Raw genomic sequence first — 18,275 nt, forward strand, 5'->3', positions numbered from 1 at the left:
TTGAATTTCAGACAAACAACACATAACTGTTTAGTATGAATAAGTTCCAAGTATTGCATGGGACATAATTATACTAAAAAAGTATTCGTTGTTTATCTAAAATTCAAATTTAACACAGCATACATTTTTAAAAATATGCCAACCCTAGGCAGGGTCAGACTTGGACATTTGAGGTGGGTGTCCATATGCATGAACACAAGGCCTCCAATGGTATCAAACTAAGTGGGAGGAGGTGACACAGGGAAGGCAGGATACATGTGCCAACCAATGCTCTTTGAATCTCCCACATTCTGACACCTAGGAATTCTAAATTCAGCCTTGCTTTCCAGGTCATTTTCAAAATAGGATGATAGAACGAACATTATAATTTTACATTTTGTTAGCTCTTGTATTTATAATGTTTCAATATTTAGATATATGGTATGTGGGTCTCCATTTCCACTCTTGTCCCAGCTCTACAAAATGTCAAGGAGTTAGGACTGCTGCAGAAAATTGCCCTAAGAGGTCAACAGTATCATCAACCACAATTAAAAGATGGGGAAAGTGAGACTTAGAGATGTTATATACAATTTGCTCAAAGTCATTCAGCTAATGGAATCCATTTTCAATGCTAGATCTTTCTGAATATAAAGCAAATATTCCTTTTTTTCTATTACACGTACAGCATGGTGAATACAGTTAATCATACTGCATTGCATATTTGAAAGTGGCTAAGGGAGTAGATCTTAAAGCAAATATTTTTCAACACCAAAAATACTTTACTATTTATAAGTTGATGTAACCTTTGATCACATAATTTAACATGCATGCATAAATCTGGGGCATTTCATGGGATATTAAAGATAGGTACAATGGAAATCCCAATTGTTCAGTCGTTGATCCTGAATTTTATGGGCCTATACATTTAATTTTATAAGCGTGCCCACATGTGATAAAATTGTGGGTTCGTGTTCTGCAATTCAAAACACTGATTTATAAACAGAGTGCTAATTTTTGTTTACAGTGACCAATGTATTTGGCAGAATAATGACTTGTAGTAATTCTTCTTCAAGGTAAATGCCAACCAGTGGATCAAATTACGACTCAGAAAATTGCCTGTTTAATGTTAGAACAAAGGGAGGAAATATTCTTAACGTAATATTTCCATTAAGATATCGGAATTGTCATATTCCACTCTAGGAACAATCCAGCCAACAGTGCGGAGGCAGTTCATACGCTTTGAAGCTCAACATACCTGGGTTTTCCTCTTTACTAAATTAACTACTTAACATCTGCAGGCCTCAGTTTCCTTATTTTATAAAAACAGCCTTCTTGAGATTATACGTAAAGGCTTTAGAACAATGGTGTTATAGTGTCGACATAGTATGTAAATATTATAGATTATAATATATCATATATTATATTAAATATTCTTATTAGGCTATATATTGTCTATTGTCTATATATTGCTATTTATTATTGTTCTATTTAACAACTTTCTGGCTAACCTGAAGAAACAGGCCGCAAGCAAGCTCCCAGGGCAAAGAGGCGGGTATTGGCTACCATGACAACAGCGCGCGCCTAGACATTTTCCACTTACAAGTCGCTGGGGAAGAGAAAAGCCTAGGCTGCGTGTTGCGTCATCACTACGCGCTCATTAGGCTTCTCCGTTCCGTTTTAGAAGGTCCCGGCCCGGCTACCGTCGCTCCACGCCAGGAATTATTTTCGCTTTTCAACCTTTGTTACAGGGCACCGAGGCTGCAATACCGTAAGTACCAAGGGAAGAGTGACACCGAGCGAGCGAGCGTTAAAAGAGGTGCCGCAGCACACTCCCCATTTCTGAACCTTCCCTGTGTTTTCTTGATCCTATCAGCTTCCTCTCAGCTGGGATCGCGCCGCGTCAACTTCCGGGCGGGTGCCCGCCAGCACGGCCTCCGCCGCTCCCCTCCTTTGGCCCCTTTGTGTCCCCGCAGTGTCGAGGCACGGGCCCTGGCACGTCCTTTTTCGAGGCAGGGAGCATCGTAGTGCAGGGAGCCTCTCACTGTGGGCGGGCGCGCCGCCCGCAGGGGGTTAGCGTGGGGAACGTGCCTGCGCGTGCTGGGGTAAGAGGAGGTTGCACGAGGGTCAGCGTGTGGTTCGAGGAAGGAGGGGCGGGGTGGGGGGAGGTGGGAAACGAAGGGGAGTGAAAAGAGCAATGGAAAATTTTAAAAGGATACCGCTGTCCACCTGATTGTTGTGGCCTAACAATGAGGCGCTGCCATGATAGTCATCCTGAGCCACTGGCATGTTTGCGGGCTCTTAATTGCCTTCGGAATGAACTGCTGTGGCTTTGTATTTTATATTGATTTCATGGCCTCTTTTTTCTCTTTTTATTTTCTCCCTGCAGATAGTTCATTTAAAGCTCCCATCCCCACGAGGTGGTGGTTTCTACCAATATGAATCTTTTCAACCTGGACCGTTTTCGCTTTGAGAAAAGGAATAAGATTGAGGAAGCGCCCGAAGCAACCCCTCAACCCTCCCTGCCTGGCCCTTCTTCACCAATTTCTCTTAGTGCTGAAGAGGAGAATGCTGAAGGGGAAGTTAGCAGGGCAGGCACCCCTGATTCAGATATAACTGAAAAAACAGGTGAGTTACAGTGTTGCAAATTGATTCAGCATCAAGAGATAGAGAGGTTTTTTCGTTTGTTTGTTTTTTTGGGGTTTCTTTTTTGTTTTTTAAGAAGAAAGGCAGAAGAGCTTCTAATGTTTGTGCTTGATGTCATACATACTGATGCATTGTCCTTCACCATGCCCTTTTACATACAGCTTTGGGACTGCCAAAGGCACCATGTACCTCCAACTGATTATCCTTCCATAGTTGTTCCGCTTTTATGGGAGTTCTTAGATTATGGCCCAATGATGGAAGCTAAAATCAGAATTTAGGTCAGAGTGGTAGCTAAGGGAGGAAGAACTAGGTGAGTCAGTCCTATGATAGACTTGGAGGATGTTATTGCCAGACGTTTACATTCATTCCAGTATTTCTCCAAAAAATACTGATCATCTGCTGTGAGTTAGGCTTTATTCAGGGTGCCTGCATACAGCCTCTGTGAGCAAATGAAGAGCAGATGATGTACAAATTTTGCCAACCACCTGACTTCCTGGAGCTCTCCAAAGTGCAAATGAATAATTGGTATTCTTCATTGTGAATGAACCATTTTTAACCTCTTCAGCTAATTGTTACGGAACAGTAGGATTTGAGAAGGAGCCAGAAATTAGCATTCCCATCTCAATCTATGTTCTTCGAACAGTTAGTGATTAGAATATATATGATCTTTTACCGTGTTTTAGGCATAGCAGTGAGTGCTTCACATCCTCTCATTTAATTTGTACAACAAGCTTATAAGATATTATTATCCACATTTTGTAGAAATGAGCCCCAGGGAGGTTAAATTGTTAGCAAGTTCGTAGAACCAGAGCTCAAATCCAAGCAGTCTAATTCCAAGTTATATTTTAATGTTTAATTCAGTAATACCTTTTTTTAGTGCAAAACTCAGTATTTCACAAGCAGCTTTTAAATTTCAAAATTGGTAATATATGTCTTCATCTTTGATATCCCCATTTTGTTTGCTACTCTTCTACTTAAATGTAGCAGTGAGGGCAGAGTCCCTACAAGTTATCATTAGAGTAATATTTTAAAATACTTTGGTGTAATTAGAAGTCAAATTTTGAAAGGCTTTGTTTATCTGAAGAGTTCTGAGCTTACCTGATTTCAAACCACTGGAGGATTTAAGCACTGGAGTGACATCCCTGTGTGCATTCTTTGAACAGATATTTGGTTTGCATAACGTGCTGTGGTTAATATCTAAACCTCCAGGTACTTTAATATTTTAACAGTAAATATTTTAATCTGTTTCTTATGTAGTTAGAGAGGGCAGGGAAGGCCAGGGTGTAGGCATGGGATTTTGAGTCCTTGGAAGCCTCTGCTTCTTCGTTTTAGTTAAATGGGGCATTGGACAAGTCACTTAGATTATCTGAGATCCACAATTTTTTCACCTCTAAAATAAAAGCACTCTGTAAACTGGAATTCAATGAAATGTTTTAGTTATTTATCAATATTAGTAATGTGAAAATTTTAAATCCTTTTTCGAATCAGAAGGTGTTTTTCTGCTTTCCTCTTTTTTTCCTAAGGAGACTTCACTCCATCTTTCTTTATTGGGACTTTTCATACGTAAATTACTCTTAAAATTGAGATTGTCTTTAGAAATCATATGGTCAGTCTTGATGACACTTGGAAATATGGAAGTCAGGTTTTTTTCAGGAATGGTGAGGGTTCATCCTACTAGGAATAGAGAGCTTTGCTTTTGGAAAAGATTATTTTAATTGATCCTGTGGATTTTTGAGAATCTTGAAAACTAAGGCAAAGTTGAGACTTTACATTGTAGATCCATGCAAGAATAGAAGGGCAAAATGATGAAAGAATCTTGTTTTGTAAAAACAATCAGCCTAGCAGTCATTAGTACTATGTATTGTTAAAGGGTAGAGTTTAAAGAGAGAGAAATCATTTAGGAAGCTCTCATAGTCCAAACTTAATGATGGCAGTACAGATAGAGAAGAACGAGGTATGAGAGATCACACTAAGAAAGGGCAAGATTTTACAATTAGGTCGTTGTGTAGGAGTGAGATAAAAATGCATGTTAAGAATTTTAGTCTGAGTGATTGAGGGAAAAAAAGGTAGTTCTGTACATTAGAATAGGTATGAAGTACACACTGTAAGACGTTGGGCATGCCTTTAAATATTCAAATGAGAATCAAAGGTTTTGCCCTCAATTTAGCAGTAGACCAAACGAAGCTTAACTTAGCATGGGGGAGGGAGATGCAGAATTGTGCATTGGGCCTGTGCGGAGGTCAAGACACTGAAGTTGGATTTAAGATCAGACTGGATATGGACATTGGGAAATTGTCAGTGGGATATGAATATTGACCTTACTTTCTTTATCATCAACTAGTAACTTATTCTGTTATTTTGTGGGATGATGCTATATTTGTTTATTTAAAATAGTTTTAGGGTCTAAGTCAGCTTATAGGACAGAAATTGTATATGGTTAAAATTACCTGTAATCACTCTTTTTCAGTTAATCCTATTACTTTACATAATATGAGTTAAGATTTAATTTCCTACCCCTCTCCTTCAGTTACTGTGCCACAGATACACTGTTCCTTGAATATGCCAAACCCCATTCAGTCGTTCCTTCTTCCCATTTGCTCTTCCATCTGCCTCCAGGATGCTTTCTGTTGATATCTGCTTGTGACTCTGCTTTGTTCCATTAGGGCCTAGTGAAGTGTTACCCTTTTTTAGAAGGTCTTTTCTTGACCACTCTCTCTGAAGTAGCAACCACCCCCCTCCCCCCTTTAACTGTACTGTGTTTTTCTATATACACTGCATTATGTATACATGTCTCCCTTATTAGAATATAAGATCTGTAAGAGCAAAGACCTTGTTCGTCTATCCATCCCCATTGCTCAGAACAGTGACTGACTGGTGTGTAGTAGGCCCTCAGTAAATATGTGTTGAAAGGAGTTTTGGATGATGATTAGGTGGTATTAGTCCTTTGTACACATTTTAAAAATATTCCTCCTCCTCTTTATGATCTTGAAACAGTGCCGTAGCCATCAGTCATTCTTTAGTCATGGATACTTGAAACTACTTTTGATATAGGCCAGGCTCCCTTAATCCAACCTTTGGATATGAGGGCATACACTTAACCTGTGGTCACCTCCCCCTGCCTAGGTTTATTTTACTCTCACAGTGACCAGAATTATCAATGGTTATTACTTACACTTTATTTCTCTTCTTTTATTTGACTTTTCTGGGAGCATAGCAGGTTTGGAGAGAATAAAGCAATGACAAATGAGTGTGAGAGGAGAGAACCTACTATGTTTTACTCGTAAAGAATAAAAAGTTGAGCTAAGCATAATCCTCAAGGGATACCAAGAAGAAAGGACATGTAAATATATATAGCTAAAATAGCACAGTGTGGTAACTCATAATAAGGGAAGGTATTAAGCAGCGTAGAACCACAGTCTGATTCACAGTGATTAAATTATCCCTTCTTTCTGTAGAGGATCAGGAAAAGTCATAGAGAGATGACTTTGAGTGGACCCTAAGCAATGACTCATTGCCTATTCAGTGAACTAGGGATGGAAATATATGTTGCCTTTGAGTGTAGTATGTAAATGGAATAGGTGAGGTTATCTAGGGAAGAAGAGGTGTAGGGCAATATAGATGAAGCTGAAAAGATTTAGAAACAAAAACTGCTGGGTTGGGAGGGGCCTATATATGCTGTGCCAGGGAGGATGGACTTTATTTGGTACACAATATAGAGCATTTCAGTATGGGAAAAACATTAATGAAGATGTTGCCATAACTGAAGCCTAAACGTAGGGAAATGACAGTGGGGATGACAAAGGAGGCAGTTTAGGGAAGTTTTGTATGGTATTTATTTGATGGTATTTGATGATCAGTTAAATGTGGAGGATTTAAAGGTAACTCACATGTTCCTTGCTTGGACAGCTGAATGATGGGCACTGTCACCTGAATTAGGCAGTAGGATTAGGAGGAAGACACCAAAGCATGTTGAATTTGAGTTACCTCTTATATTTCAGTAGCAAGGTCTAGTAGAGGGTTGGACATTGGAGTTTGGAGCTCGGAAATGGTGGGAATCTGAGAAATCAACTTTGGGGTCATCCTTGTGGTAGTTACCAAAAAATGTCCTAAGCAAGATATATGGTAAGAAGCATCAATATTTAATGATGGACAGAGGAAGGGAAACCAATGAAAGATATAAAGGATGACTAGAACAGTCATAGAAAATGATAATGCCCTGGAAGTTAAAGATAGGAGAGTTTCCAGGGTGGTGTATAGTGAACAGTATCAAATGTTGCAGAGAGGTCAAGTTGGATCTGATCAGAGACCACTTTCCTTGGAAATTAAAGTTCCTGTTGACCTTTAGCAGTTTCGGTAGAAAGCTGAGGAAGTGAAGACTACTCTTCCAAGACGGGAAAGAGAGAAACAGCTGGATGGGGAAGCAATGTCAAGAAAAGATGTTTGAGGAATGTTGAAAATTGAGCATCCAAGGGGAAGAAGCTAGGGGAGAGGAAAAGGATGAGGGAGGGGAGGTATCTGAAGACAGGCATCAAGGGGATGGGAGTGCACACACAGCTGGACTATTTAACTTGGAATAAAGACACATTTTATCCAGGGGAGGGGGAGTGAAAGAGAAAAATAGATGGGTTCATAGGTTATTATGAGGTTGGGTTGGAGGAAAGTTTCAGTATATGCTTGAAGAATTTCTTGATAAAATATATTCAGTCTTCTAAAGTGGTTGCTCTTTAGATGTGGTTGTCATGTAGAAAGTAACCATTGTTAATAAGTGAGAGAAAAAAATTTTAATTATACCTGTTATCAAAAAAGATTTCCAGAGAGCAATGCTCTGCCACTTATGGATGGTATGATCTTGATTAAGACATTATCATTTTTGGATTTCACTTCCTTTGTCTAGATGTTCTCTGAAGTCCTTGCAAGCAGTAAAATGGATAAGATCCTTTGAATGAAGCTGAATATACCATTTTAGCCTTATGATCTGTAACCATCAGGTATTCCTTAGTCCTTTTTAAGTGTGTGTGGCCAAGATGTGAATCATCATTATATCTTTGGATAGAAATTTTGGTTTCTTAATGTCTATTAGTGTTAGTTGAAAAGCAGTAATTGGTAAAAGGGTTAGTGCTCAGTTGTTCTAATAGAAAGTACAGTGAGTCTAAATGTCTTAAGTACATTTTAAATGTACATTTTTTGTTTGTGTTTTCCTTCTCTACCTTTTTACTTTCCATGCTTGGCTATTTTCTTCAAAATAAAATGTTATATAAAAAAATTAAATGATTACAACAGTATGTAATTAAGAGAGACTCTTCTGTAATCCTCGTTTAGTGTTGGTATTCTTTTGTAGTTTTTTTCCTGCCTGTATATAGTCTAGCTTTTTTTTTTTAGATAAAATAGTATTATGTACATACATATTGTAATGCAACTCACTATTAACTAAAAAGTAGATTTTTTATACTCTCCATGTCAGTTCATATAAAATATGCTGTACTTCAATTTTTTTTAGTGACCACAGTGTATCTTATTATACACAGATGTATTATAATTCATGTAGTTTCCTGTTTATAGACATCGGTTGTTTTGGTTTATTTCTTCTTCTTTTTGTTGTTAAAAGAATGCTGTAGTGACCATCCTTTTGAATAGATATTTTTGCCTCTGTACAATCTGTGGAAGAATTCTGGGAAATGGAATTGTCAAATTAGAGGGAATATGAGTAATATTTTAGTAATTGCCAAATCACCCTACACAGAAGTTTTACCAATTTGCACCACTACAGCTTGGTTTTCAGATGTCTGCTTTTTCATACCAGGCTAAAATATTGCAAACATTTTTAATTTTTAAAGGGTTAATAAGCAATTAAATTGCATTATTTTTGTTCTTTATTTTTAAGGTTAAGTATGTTTTCATAAATGTTATTAGCAGTTTGAACTTTTTCTGTGTTCCTTTTTCTCATTTTCTAATAAATGATTTATAAGTTTTTAAATTTTATTCTTTTAATTCTGTTTGTTGTTTGTGACAGAGAAGTTTTACATTTTTATATGGTCAGTTTGTTCATCTTTTTCAAGGCTTACAGGTTTTAGGTCCTGATCTGACCTGGTAAAAGATTTGGTAAAAGAAAGCCATTCCCTACCACCACATTATAAATATATTCGTCCATATTTTCTCCTGTCACATCTGTGTTAATTTTCTTCTTAATTGTAGTAAAATGTACATACGTAAAATATGCAATAACTAGTTTTAAGTGTACAGGTCAAAGAGGGTTAAGTACATTCACATTGTTGTACACCCAATCTTTGGAACTCTTTTCATCTTAAACAATTAACAACTCATCTTAAACAAAACTGAAACTCTTTACCCCTTAAACAATTCCTTCTTACCCCCAGCAATCACCCTTATATCTTCTGTCTCTATGTACTTGACTACTCTAGGTACATTATAAAAGTGGAATCATACAGGATTTGTCTTTTGTTACTGCCTTATTTCATTTTCCCTAATGTCTTCAAGATTCATCCACATTGTAACGTGTATCAGAATTTCCTCACTTTTTAAGGCTGAAGAATATTTCATTGTATATGTACCTACATTTTATTATTCATTTGTGGATGACACTTGGGTTGCTTTCACTTTGGGGCTATTGTGAATAATGCTGCTGTGAAAATGAGTATACAAATATCTCTTCCAGACCCCGCTTTCAGTTCTTTTGGGTATACATCCAGAAATGGAATTGCTAGGTCATACAGGAAACCACCATATATTTTCCACAGTAGCTGCACCATTTTACATTCCCACTAACAGTGCACAAGGGGTCCAGTTTCTCTCCATATCCTTGCCAACACTTGTTAATTTTCTGTTTTTTTTTGTTTTGTTTTTTGGGGTGTTTTTTTGTAGCCAAACTGATGGATATGAGTTGTTGTTTTTAATTTTTTTAAACCTTAACTTTCATCTGGAGTTTGTTATAAGGGCTAAAGAAAAGGTGATACCGTTTTCTCCTTTGTTTATTATTTATCATTTACTAGTCACTTATCCCAGAACCATTTATTGACGCATCCTTTTTCTTATATTTGAAATGTCATCATTATAGGCATACCTCAGAGATACTGCGGGTTTGGTTCCAGACCACCACGATAAAGTATCGCAGTAAAGCAAGTCACATGAATTTTTCGGTTTACCAGTGCCTATAAAAGTTATATTTATACTATACTATAGTCTTTTAAGTGTGCAGTAGCATTGTCTTAAACAATGTACGTACCTTAATTAAGAAGCACTTCATTGCTAAAAATTTTTAACCATCATCTGAGCCTTTGGTGAGTTGTAGTGTCTTTGCTGGGGGAGGGTCTTGCCTCGATGTTAAGGGCTGCTGACTGCTCAGGGTGGTGGTTGCTGAGGCCTGGGGTGGCCATGGCAGCTTCTTAAAATAGGACCACAGTGACGTTTGCCGCATCAGTTGATTCTTTCACAAATGATTTCTGTATAGCGTGCAGTGCTGTTTGATAACATTTTACCTACAGCAGAATTTCTTTCAAAATTGGAGTCAGTCCTTCCAAACCCTGTCACTGCTTTATCAACTAAGTTCATGTAGTATTCTAAACCCTTTGTTGTTATGTAAACAGTCTTCACAGCATCTTCACCAGGAGTAGATTTCATCTCAAGAAACTTCTTCCTTTGTTCATCCATAAGAAGCAACTTCTCCATTAAAGTTCTATCATGAGATTGCAGCAATTCAGTCACATCTTCAGGGGCCACTTTTCCTAAATTTTTTTTTCTTTCTTTCTTTCTTTTTTTTGTGGGGGCTGCTCTGCATGCAGTATTGGGATGTTATTTCCCCAACCAGGGATCAAACCCGAACCCCCTGCAGTAGAAGCTCAGTCTTAACCACTGGACTGCCAGGGAAGTCCCAAGGCACCACTTCTAATTCTAGTTCTCTGTTGTTTCTACCATATCTGCAGTTCATTCTTCCACTGAAGTCTTGAAGTCATCCATGAGGGTTGGAATCAACTTCTTCCAGCCTCCTGTTGTGTTGATATTTTGACCTCTTCTCATGAATCACAACTGTTCTTAATGGCATCTAGAATGGTGACTCCTTTCCAAAAGGTTTTCAATTGACTTTGCCCAGATCCATCAGAGAAATTGCTATTGATGGCAGCTGTAGCCTTTTGGAAAATATTTCTTAAATAATAGGACTTTTAAGTCAAAAGTCCTTGATCCATGGGCTGCAGAATGTGTTAGCAGGCATGAAAACATTAATCTCATTGTACATCTCTATCAGAGCTCTTAAGTGACCGGGTGCATTGTCAATGAGCAGTCATATTTTGAAAGGAATCTTTCTGAGCAGTAGGTCTCAACAGTGGGTTTAATATATTCAGTATTTGGTGTTATAAACAGATGTGCTGTCATCCAGACTTTTTTCCATTTATAGAGCACAGGCAGAGTAGATTTAGCATAATTCTTAAGGGCCCTAGGATTTTCAGAATGGTAAATTAGCATTGGCTTCAACTTAGAGTTACCAGCTGCATTAGCCCTTAATAGGAGTCAACTTGTCCTTTAAGCCAGGCATTGACTTCTCCTCTCTAGCTATGGAAGTCCTAGATGGCATCTTCTTCCATTAGAAGGCTGTTTGGTTTACATTGAAAACCTCTTCTTTAGTGTAGCCACCTTCATTAATTATCTTAGATCTTCTGGGTATCTTGCTGCAGCCTCTACATCAATACTTGCTGCTTCATCATGCACTTTTATGTTATGGAGACAGCTTCTTCAACCTTATGAACCAACCTCTGCTAGCTTCAAACTTTTTTTCTGCAGCTTCCTCACCTCTGTCAGCCTTCATAGAATGGGAGAGTTGGGACCTTGCTCTGGATTAGGCTTTGGCTTAAGGGAATGCTGTGGCTGGTTTAATCTTTTATCCAGGCCACTAAAACTTTCTCCATATAATAAGCAAAAGGCTGTTGGGCTTCTTATTTGTGTTTTCACTGGAGTAGAACTTTTAATTTCCTTCAACAACTTTTCCTTTGCATTCACAACTTGCCTAACTGGTGCAAGAGGCCTAGCTTTTGGCCTGTCTTGGCTTTCGACATGCCTTCTTACTAATCTTAATCATTTCTAGCTTTTGAAAGAGAGGGATGTGCAACTTTTCCTTTCACTTGAATACTTAGAGGCCATTGGAGGGTTATTAATTGGCCTAATTTATTGTTGTGTCTTAAGGAATAGGGATGCTGGGGACTTCCCTGGTGGTCCAGTGGTTAAGACTCCACTCTCCCAATGCAGGGGACCCGGGTTTGATCCCTGGTCAGGAAACTAGATCCCGCATGCCGCAACTGAAGATCCCGCATGCCACAAGGAAGATCCTGCGTGCCACAACCAAGACCCAACGCAGCCAAATAAATCAATTTTTTTTAAAAAAGGACTAAGGAGGCTAGAAGAGAGGGAGAGTGATGAAGGAAGTGGCAGGTTGGTGGAGCAGTCAAAACACACATAACATTTATCAGTTAAGTTTGCCATCTTATATTGGCGCTGTTTGGGCACCCAAAACAATTACAGTAGTAACATCAAAGATCATTGACCACAGATCACCATAGCAAATATCACAATAATGAAAAAGTTTGAAACGCTGCAAGAATTACTACCAAAATGGTGTCAGTAAACTTGCTCAACACAGGGTTGCCACCAACCTTCAGTTTGTAAAACGCACAATATCTGCAAAGTGCAGTAAAAAAAAAGGCATATGCCTGTGTTACAGATTTTGGTATGTTTTTGTTGTTTTTTCTTTTTGTTGTTGTTTTTTCTTCAATAAAATGTTGAAGAAAGTTTAACCTTAAAGTTTAAAGAGGTGGTTTCTTTGTTTGTTTGTTTTTTCTGAATTTCCAAGTGACTGAAATTTTGCTTCAATGTTCTTACTAACATTTACTTCCAGTTTTCACTTTTTGTGACAGGAGAATGTGGTCTGTAGTATCTCTTTGATGAATTTACTGAGATTTTCTTTTTGGCCTACTACACAATTTCTGTAAAAGTTCAAGTGTACTTGAAAAGAGACATAATCTAACTGTAGATTTAATTATATGCCAAATAATAATGTTTTATTATTTGTATCATTTTTTTCAAACTGGATCACAAACATGTCATAAAGTCAGTTTCTTATATCCTAACTAAATGCATATAACTTTTTTTAATGGAGTAGAATAAATAGAAAATTATCAAAGTATCGCTTACAATAAAGCCTCTGAGACCTTTGTTTCAGTTATATATGTCTGTCTAGCAATCGATGTGTTTAGGGTCATAATCTACAATGGGTCTCTTACAGTGGGTTCCAATCAAAAATGTTTGAAAAACACCTTTCTGTATCTTAATTATTTTTGTGCTCTCTTCTCTATTAAGAGTTTAGACAAGAGAGTTAAAGCCTCATATTTGTCTCTGTTGACTTTCTGCTTTATGTATCCTGCATTGTTTATGCATTTCATTATTAGAATGCAGTTGTACCTATGCCAGTTATATTTTTATTGTAGATGTAAATTCTGTTATTAAAAAGTACCTTTCGGGTTTAACACTTTGACATTAATAGCATGACTTTCCTTCCTTTACATTTTTTCTTTTTATCTTTATCTTTTCTTTTGGCCTAAACCTGAAATGTTTCTTCTTCCTCATTTTATGTTAGAGTAGTGTATTAGAAACTACCCTTCAATCTTGTATTCAGTGTATACTTTGTCTTTTTCAAGAGCTTTCATCAGAGGTAGTTTGACTTATCTGAGATGCTAAAGGTCTTTCCCTATCTACTATGGCATTCAAATTAAAACAGTCAAGATTTTATAATCTATTATTTTGGTAATTAACCTTTCAAAGAGGCAAATATATGATGTGCTTTACTAGGTATTCAAAAGAACTGCCTTGAAAGTCAGTTGCCATGTTAGAGAATTGAACCATGTAGAGCAATATACAATTAGAATATCAAAAATGGCACACTTACGTAAGTCTGCAGGACGGATATAAAGGTTTTTTTGTGTGTGTTTTTTTTTGAGAACTAGGTGTCTTTCTTTCTTTCTTTGGTTGCACCGGGTCTCTTAGTTGCGGCTTGTAGTCTCCTTAGTTGTGTTTCACCAGCTCCTTAGTTGCAGCAGGCAGACTCCTTAGTTGCGGCTCACGGGCTCCTTAGTTGTGGAATGTGAACTTCTAGTTGTGGCATACATGTGGGATCTAGTTCCTTGAGCAGGGATCGAACCCGGGCCCCCTGCATTAGGAGTGTGGAGTCTTAACCACTATGCCACCAGGGAAGTCCCAGATATAAAGGTTTAAGTGTTTTCATTTCTGCTTTGGGAGATCACCTTTATTTATAGATGACCTTTCATAATCTCCCAGTAGTGATTTTTTTGTTTGTTTTTTGAGTGGTTCTTGATCTTGGACCACTTAGAAAGGTAGAATCAGTAGCAGTTTTAAATCCTCATTTTGTTTCATGGTAGACTTAGATATGAGAATGGGTAAAAGTATACTGGAAACATTCAGGGTATAAAATTGTATTCTCGGGCTTCCCTGGTGGTGCAGTGGTTGAGAGTCCACCTGCTGATGCAGGGGACATGGGTTCGTGCCCCGGTCTGGGAAGATCCCACATGCCGCAAAGCGGCTGGGTCCGTGAGCCCTGGCCGCTGTGCGTCCGGAGCCTGTGCTCCGCAACAGGAGAGGCCCGCATACCGCAAAAAAAAAAAAAAAAAAAAAAAATTGTCTTCTCATGCATACCACTAATGGGGAATTTCATTTGGAATTACCCCCTGGAACCTTGGAATCTTCTTGCATATGGTAATAATGTAGGTTCCGATTGCCTTTGGTAGAGAAAATATCATCTACTGTCTCTAAAACATAGGATTTTTTATTGTTTTTATTTGAAAGGATAGCTGTTTTCCCTCATGTTCCTTTAGCGTTTTGTTTATTCCTCTCGCATGGCACAAATTACGACTCACAACATTGCTACTTACGTACATGGCTACTTGGCTCCTATTATTAGTTTCTTTAGGGCAAGTGCAGCTGTGACTGGCCTTTTTTTTCCTTCAGTACCCCCCATGTCCTGGCACAGTGCTTCAATACAGAAGGCATTCAGCAAAGTCAGAATTATGTAGTAGCCCATGTCTTTATAATTGTTTCTACTTGTCACTCTTCTTCCCTTCATTTCTATATTTTTCTTTTTTGCTTCCTTCCTGCCTCCTTTGTGGTGCTGCTTAAAGTCCTTGTTTGCTTTGGGTCAGAAAGCATCATTGCATCCGGAATATCTTTTTGACCATTGGCTATTAGATATTTTTGCTGCTGTTTACTTCCAAAAATAGTCCAAACAAACAAATCTAAGCATTTCAGCACTGTTCTAATTCCAGATTATTGACTATATTGGTAAACTGATATTTTATATAGATAAGCTCTTACTGTTTCCCTTTAGTCCTCAAAGTGTGGTCTGTGAACCTTTGAAGTCCCTAAGACCCAAAAGGGTGTCCATAAGGTCAAAACTATTTCATAATAATATTAAGACATCACTTGCCTTTTTCACTATGTTGGTATTTGCACTGATGGTGCAAAAACAATGGTAGGTAAAACTGCTAGTGCCCTAGCATGAATCAAGGCCAAGATTCCAAACTGTCATTGTATCCTTAAAATTTTTAAATAGTAGTTTCACTTAAGAATGTTCTTGATGAAGCAGTAGTTTTTAATAAGATGAATATATAAAGTTCAAGAAACTCTAGTTCTCCTAGTACTCATTAGTAGAATTTTTAGACACCCCCCACCATGCAGTAATACATTTAAATGGCCAGTTTGAAAAGCTTTTTTTTTTTTTTTGGCTGCATTGGGTCTTCATTGCCGTGCGTGGGCTTTCTCTAGTTGCGGCGAGCGGGATCTACTCTTCACTGCGGTGCGTGGGCTTCTTGTTGCAGTGGCCTCTCTAGATGCGGAGCACAGGCTCTAGGGCACATGGGCTTCAGTAGTTGCAGCACATGGGCTCAGTAGTTGAGGCATGCAGGCTCAGTAGTTGCGGCATGCGGGCTCTAGGGTGCCTGGGCTTCAGTAGTTGTGGCTCGCGGGCTCTAGGGTGCCTGGGCTTCAGTAGTTGTGGCTCGCGGGCTCTAGAGTGCAGGCTCAGTAGTTGTGGTGCACAGATGTAGTTGCTCCACGACATGTAGGATCTTCCTGGACCAGGGATCGAACCCGTGTCCCCTGCATTGGCAGGCGGATTCTTAACCACTGTGCCACCAGGGAAGTCCTTGAGTAAAGAAGCTTTTTAAAGAAAAGTGGACAATCCAAATCGTTTGGCGAAAGCCCTTTTCAAGTATAAGAAAGCAGGACACTTTTGTTAAACTGTTAAAATGATATGCATTAAGTTTAGGTCAAAGTTTTGATACAGCACAGATCTAAATTCTTAGTTTTATGTATGATTTGTGACATATCAGGAATACTATGTAAAAGCAGTGTCCTTAGTACCTTTATACTTATTTTACAGGAATTGGACTATAATTTTATTACTTTACATAATTATCAGAACTTGTAAATGTCTTCATACATATGGCAGTTAACATAGCTGTGATTTGTTCCAGAGCAGAGTTTTTCACTCAGGGCACACTCAACATTTATAAAATTGTTCTTTTGGAACAATTTTGTGATTTGCTTTTCAGTAATGTTGCTAGGACTTCATTGCAGGAAGTAAAGTATTTTTTAGTTCACTCCAGGCGATTGGTTATCTAGGCCTTGGTTAATGTTATTTACAAATACGACTCAGGAGCCTTATGATAATGATGGCTATCATTTCATGACAGTTAATGGGGGGCGAGGCCAAGAGTTTTAGGGGGGGGACTTGAGCATCCCCCAGTTTTGGTGTGGGGGGCAGGGAAGTCCTGGAACCAGTCCCACCAAACCTCACAGATACTGAGGGGTGATGGTATTCACTAAACCAAGACACTGACTACTTTTACTTTAATATGAATTTCTTAAATCTGATCTCTCCTCAAATGTATAATGGAGAATAATTTTAGAACTCAGCCCTTTGAAGAGAGGAGACCTCAATAGAGCATTAATTTGTTTTGCATAGATGGGTGATGCCAACTTCATTAGTTTGTGAGGGCTGCCGTAACAAAATACCACAAACTGGGTGGCTTAACCAGCAGACGTTTATCTTCTGCCATATCCAGAAGTTAGAAGTCCAAGATGAAAGCGTTGGCTGGTTCAGTTTCTTGTAAGGCCTTTCTCCTTGGGCTGCAGGTGGCCACCTTCTCGCTGTGTGCTCACATCACCTTTCCTCCATGCACACAGATCCTTGGTGTCTCTTATAAGGACATCAGTCCTTTTGGATTAGGTCACTAACCTAACTGCCTTTTTTAAGTTAGTCACCTCTACGAAGGACCTATCTCCAGATACATTACATTCTGAGGTACTGGGGGTTGAAACTTCAACATAGGAATTTTGGAGGGGACATAATTTTGTCCATAACACTAACATTTGTGTAAGAGCCAATGTTTGTTGAATACTGGCTGTGTGCCCATTACTGAACTAAGTGCTTAACACATATCTTCTGATTTTATGTGCACATTAACCCTGTGATTATTGGCATCTCTCTTTTACATCTGAGGATGCAGAGACTTAGATTAAGTAACTTAGCTGAGAGATGGGATTGAAATTCAAGTTGTGTGGGCTCTAGTGTCCGTGTTCTCTTAGGCAAGAACTGGGTACTAGGAAGCAAAAGCACAGAGAGAAAAGGGTTAAAATATAAAATACAAACCTGTTTTGCAGTGTCCACTAAGTTCTTGCTAGTAAGTAACCTGTGAATTGGAAAATCATTTAATGCCAGCCCTGGTTGACTATTAATGTTTTCTTTAAAACTTGGGAGGAATTTTTGGTTTTAGGATGGAAACAGTGAATGAAGCTAAAGATTTTTAGCACATGATTTGTAATTATCAAAAACAAATTTGCTTTATTTTCAAGTTATTCAAAATCCCTTTCTGCTTTTTCTCTTTTGCAGAAGATTCTAGTGTTCCAGAAACCCCAGAAAATGAAAGAAAAGCAAGTATATCATATTTCAAGAATCAAAGAGGAATTCAGTATATTGATTTGTCTTCAGATAGTGAAGATGTTGTTTCCCCAGATTGCTCCAGGACAGTTCAAGAGAAAAAATTCAGCAAAGACACGGTGATTATAGTGTAAGCAACTTAATAGATTCATTATATTTGCATGTATAAGACTTTTTTTGAGAAAAAGTTATTTAAACTGAAAATTTTTGATGACTTTCCCCCCTTTTTTGCCTTTTCCTGACTGCATCTTCATCATTTTTCCCTAACTTAAGAGATGTAGAGAGATGTGCGTGTGCGTGTGTGTGTGTGTGTGCGCGTGTGTGAGTGAGAAAGAGAGAGAGACTCTGGATAACTGATTTTTTTTTTTTCCGGCTGGGCCATGCGCTGTGGGATCTTAGTTCCCCAACCAGGGAGTGAACCCAGGCCACGGCAGTAAAAGCACCAAGCCCTAAGTACTGGACCACCAGGGAACTCCCATGGTTCTGATTTTCAATAAAAAGTTCAGTGAGAGCAAATATTTAAGTTTTTCATTCTCCATAGATAATTATTTTCACAAGTACCTTCAGTCACCTGTAACTCCTTTCTGATTTGTTCTTGAATCCTAGAGTCAAATCATTTTAACATTTTTGGGACACATTCATT

General features: G+C 38.3%; 1 protein-coding gene across 4 annotated transcripts in view; it reads left to right on the forward strand.

Annotated features, from left to right (window-relative positions):
* The first annotated feature begins 1,626 nt into the window (after positions 1-1,626).
* SMARCAD1 (SWI/SNF-related, matrix-associated actin-dependent regulator of chromatin, subfamily a, containing DEAD/H box 1) overlaps positions 1,627-18,275 on the forward strand; it is a 70,407-nt gene continuing 53,758 nt past the window's right edge. The window contains exons 1-3 of one of the 4 annotated variants that reach the window (XM_029235815.1): positions 1,627-1,747; positions 2,366-2,604; positions 17,585-17,762. In XM_029235815.1, coding sequence (XP_029091648.1) covers positions 2,415-2,604; positions 17,585-17,762 — 368 coding nt within the window. In that variant the 5' untranslated portion in view covers positions 1,627-1,747; positions 2,366-2,414. Of the gene's footprint in view, positions 1,748-1,856; positions 2,082-2,365; positions 2,605-17,584; positions 17,763-18,275 lie in introns of those variants that run through there. The other 3 variants (XM_029235812.1, XM_029235814.1, XM_029235813.1) reach the window with 3 other exon arrangements.

Source organism: Monodon monoceros, unplaced genomic scaffold, assembly GCF_005190385.1.
Source record: "Monodon monoceros isolate NGI ecotype Baffin Bay Population unplaced genomic scaffold, NGI_Narwhal_1 Super_Scaffold_20, whole genome shotgun sequence".
NCBI lineage: Eukaryota > Metazoa > Chordata > Mammalia > Artiodactyla > Monodontidae > Monodon > Monodon monoceros.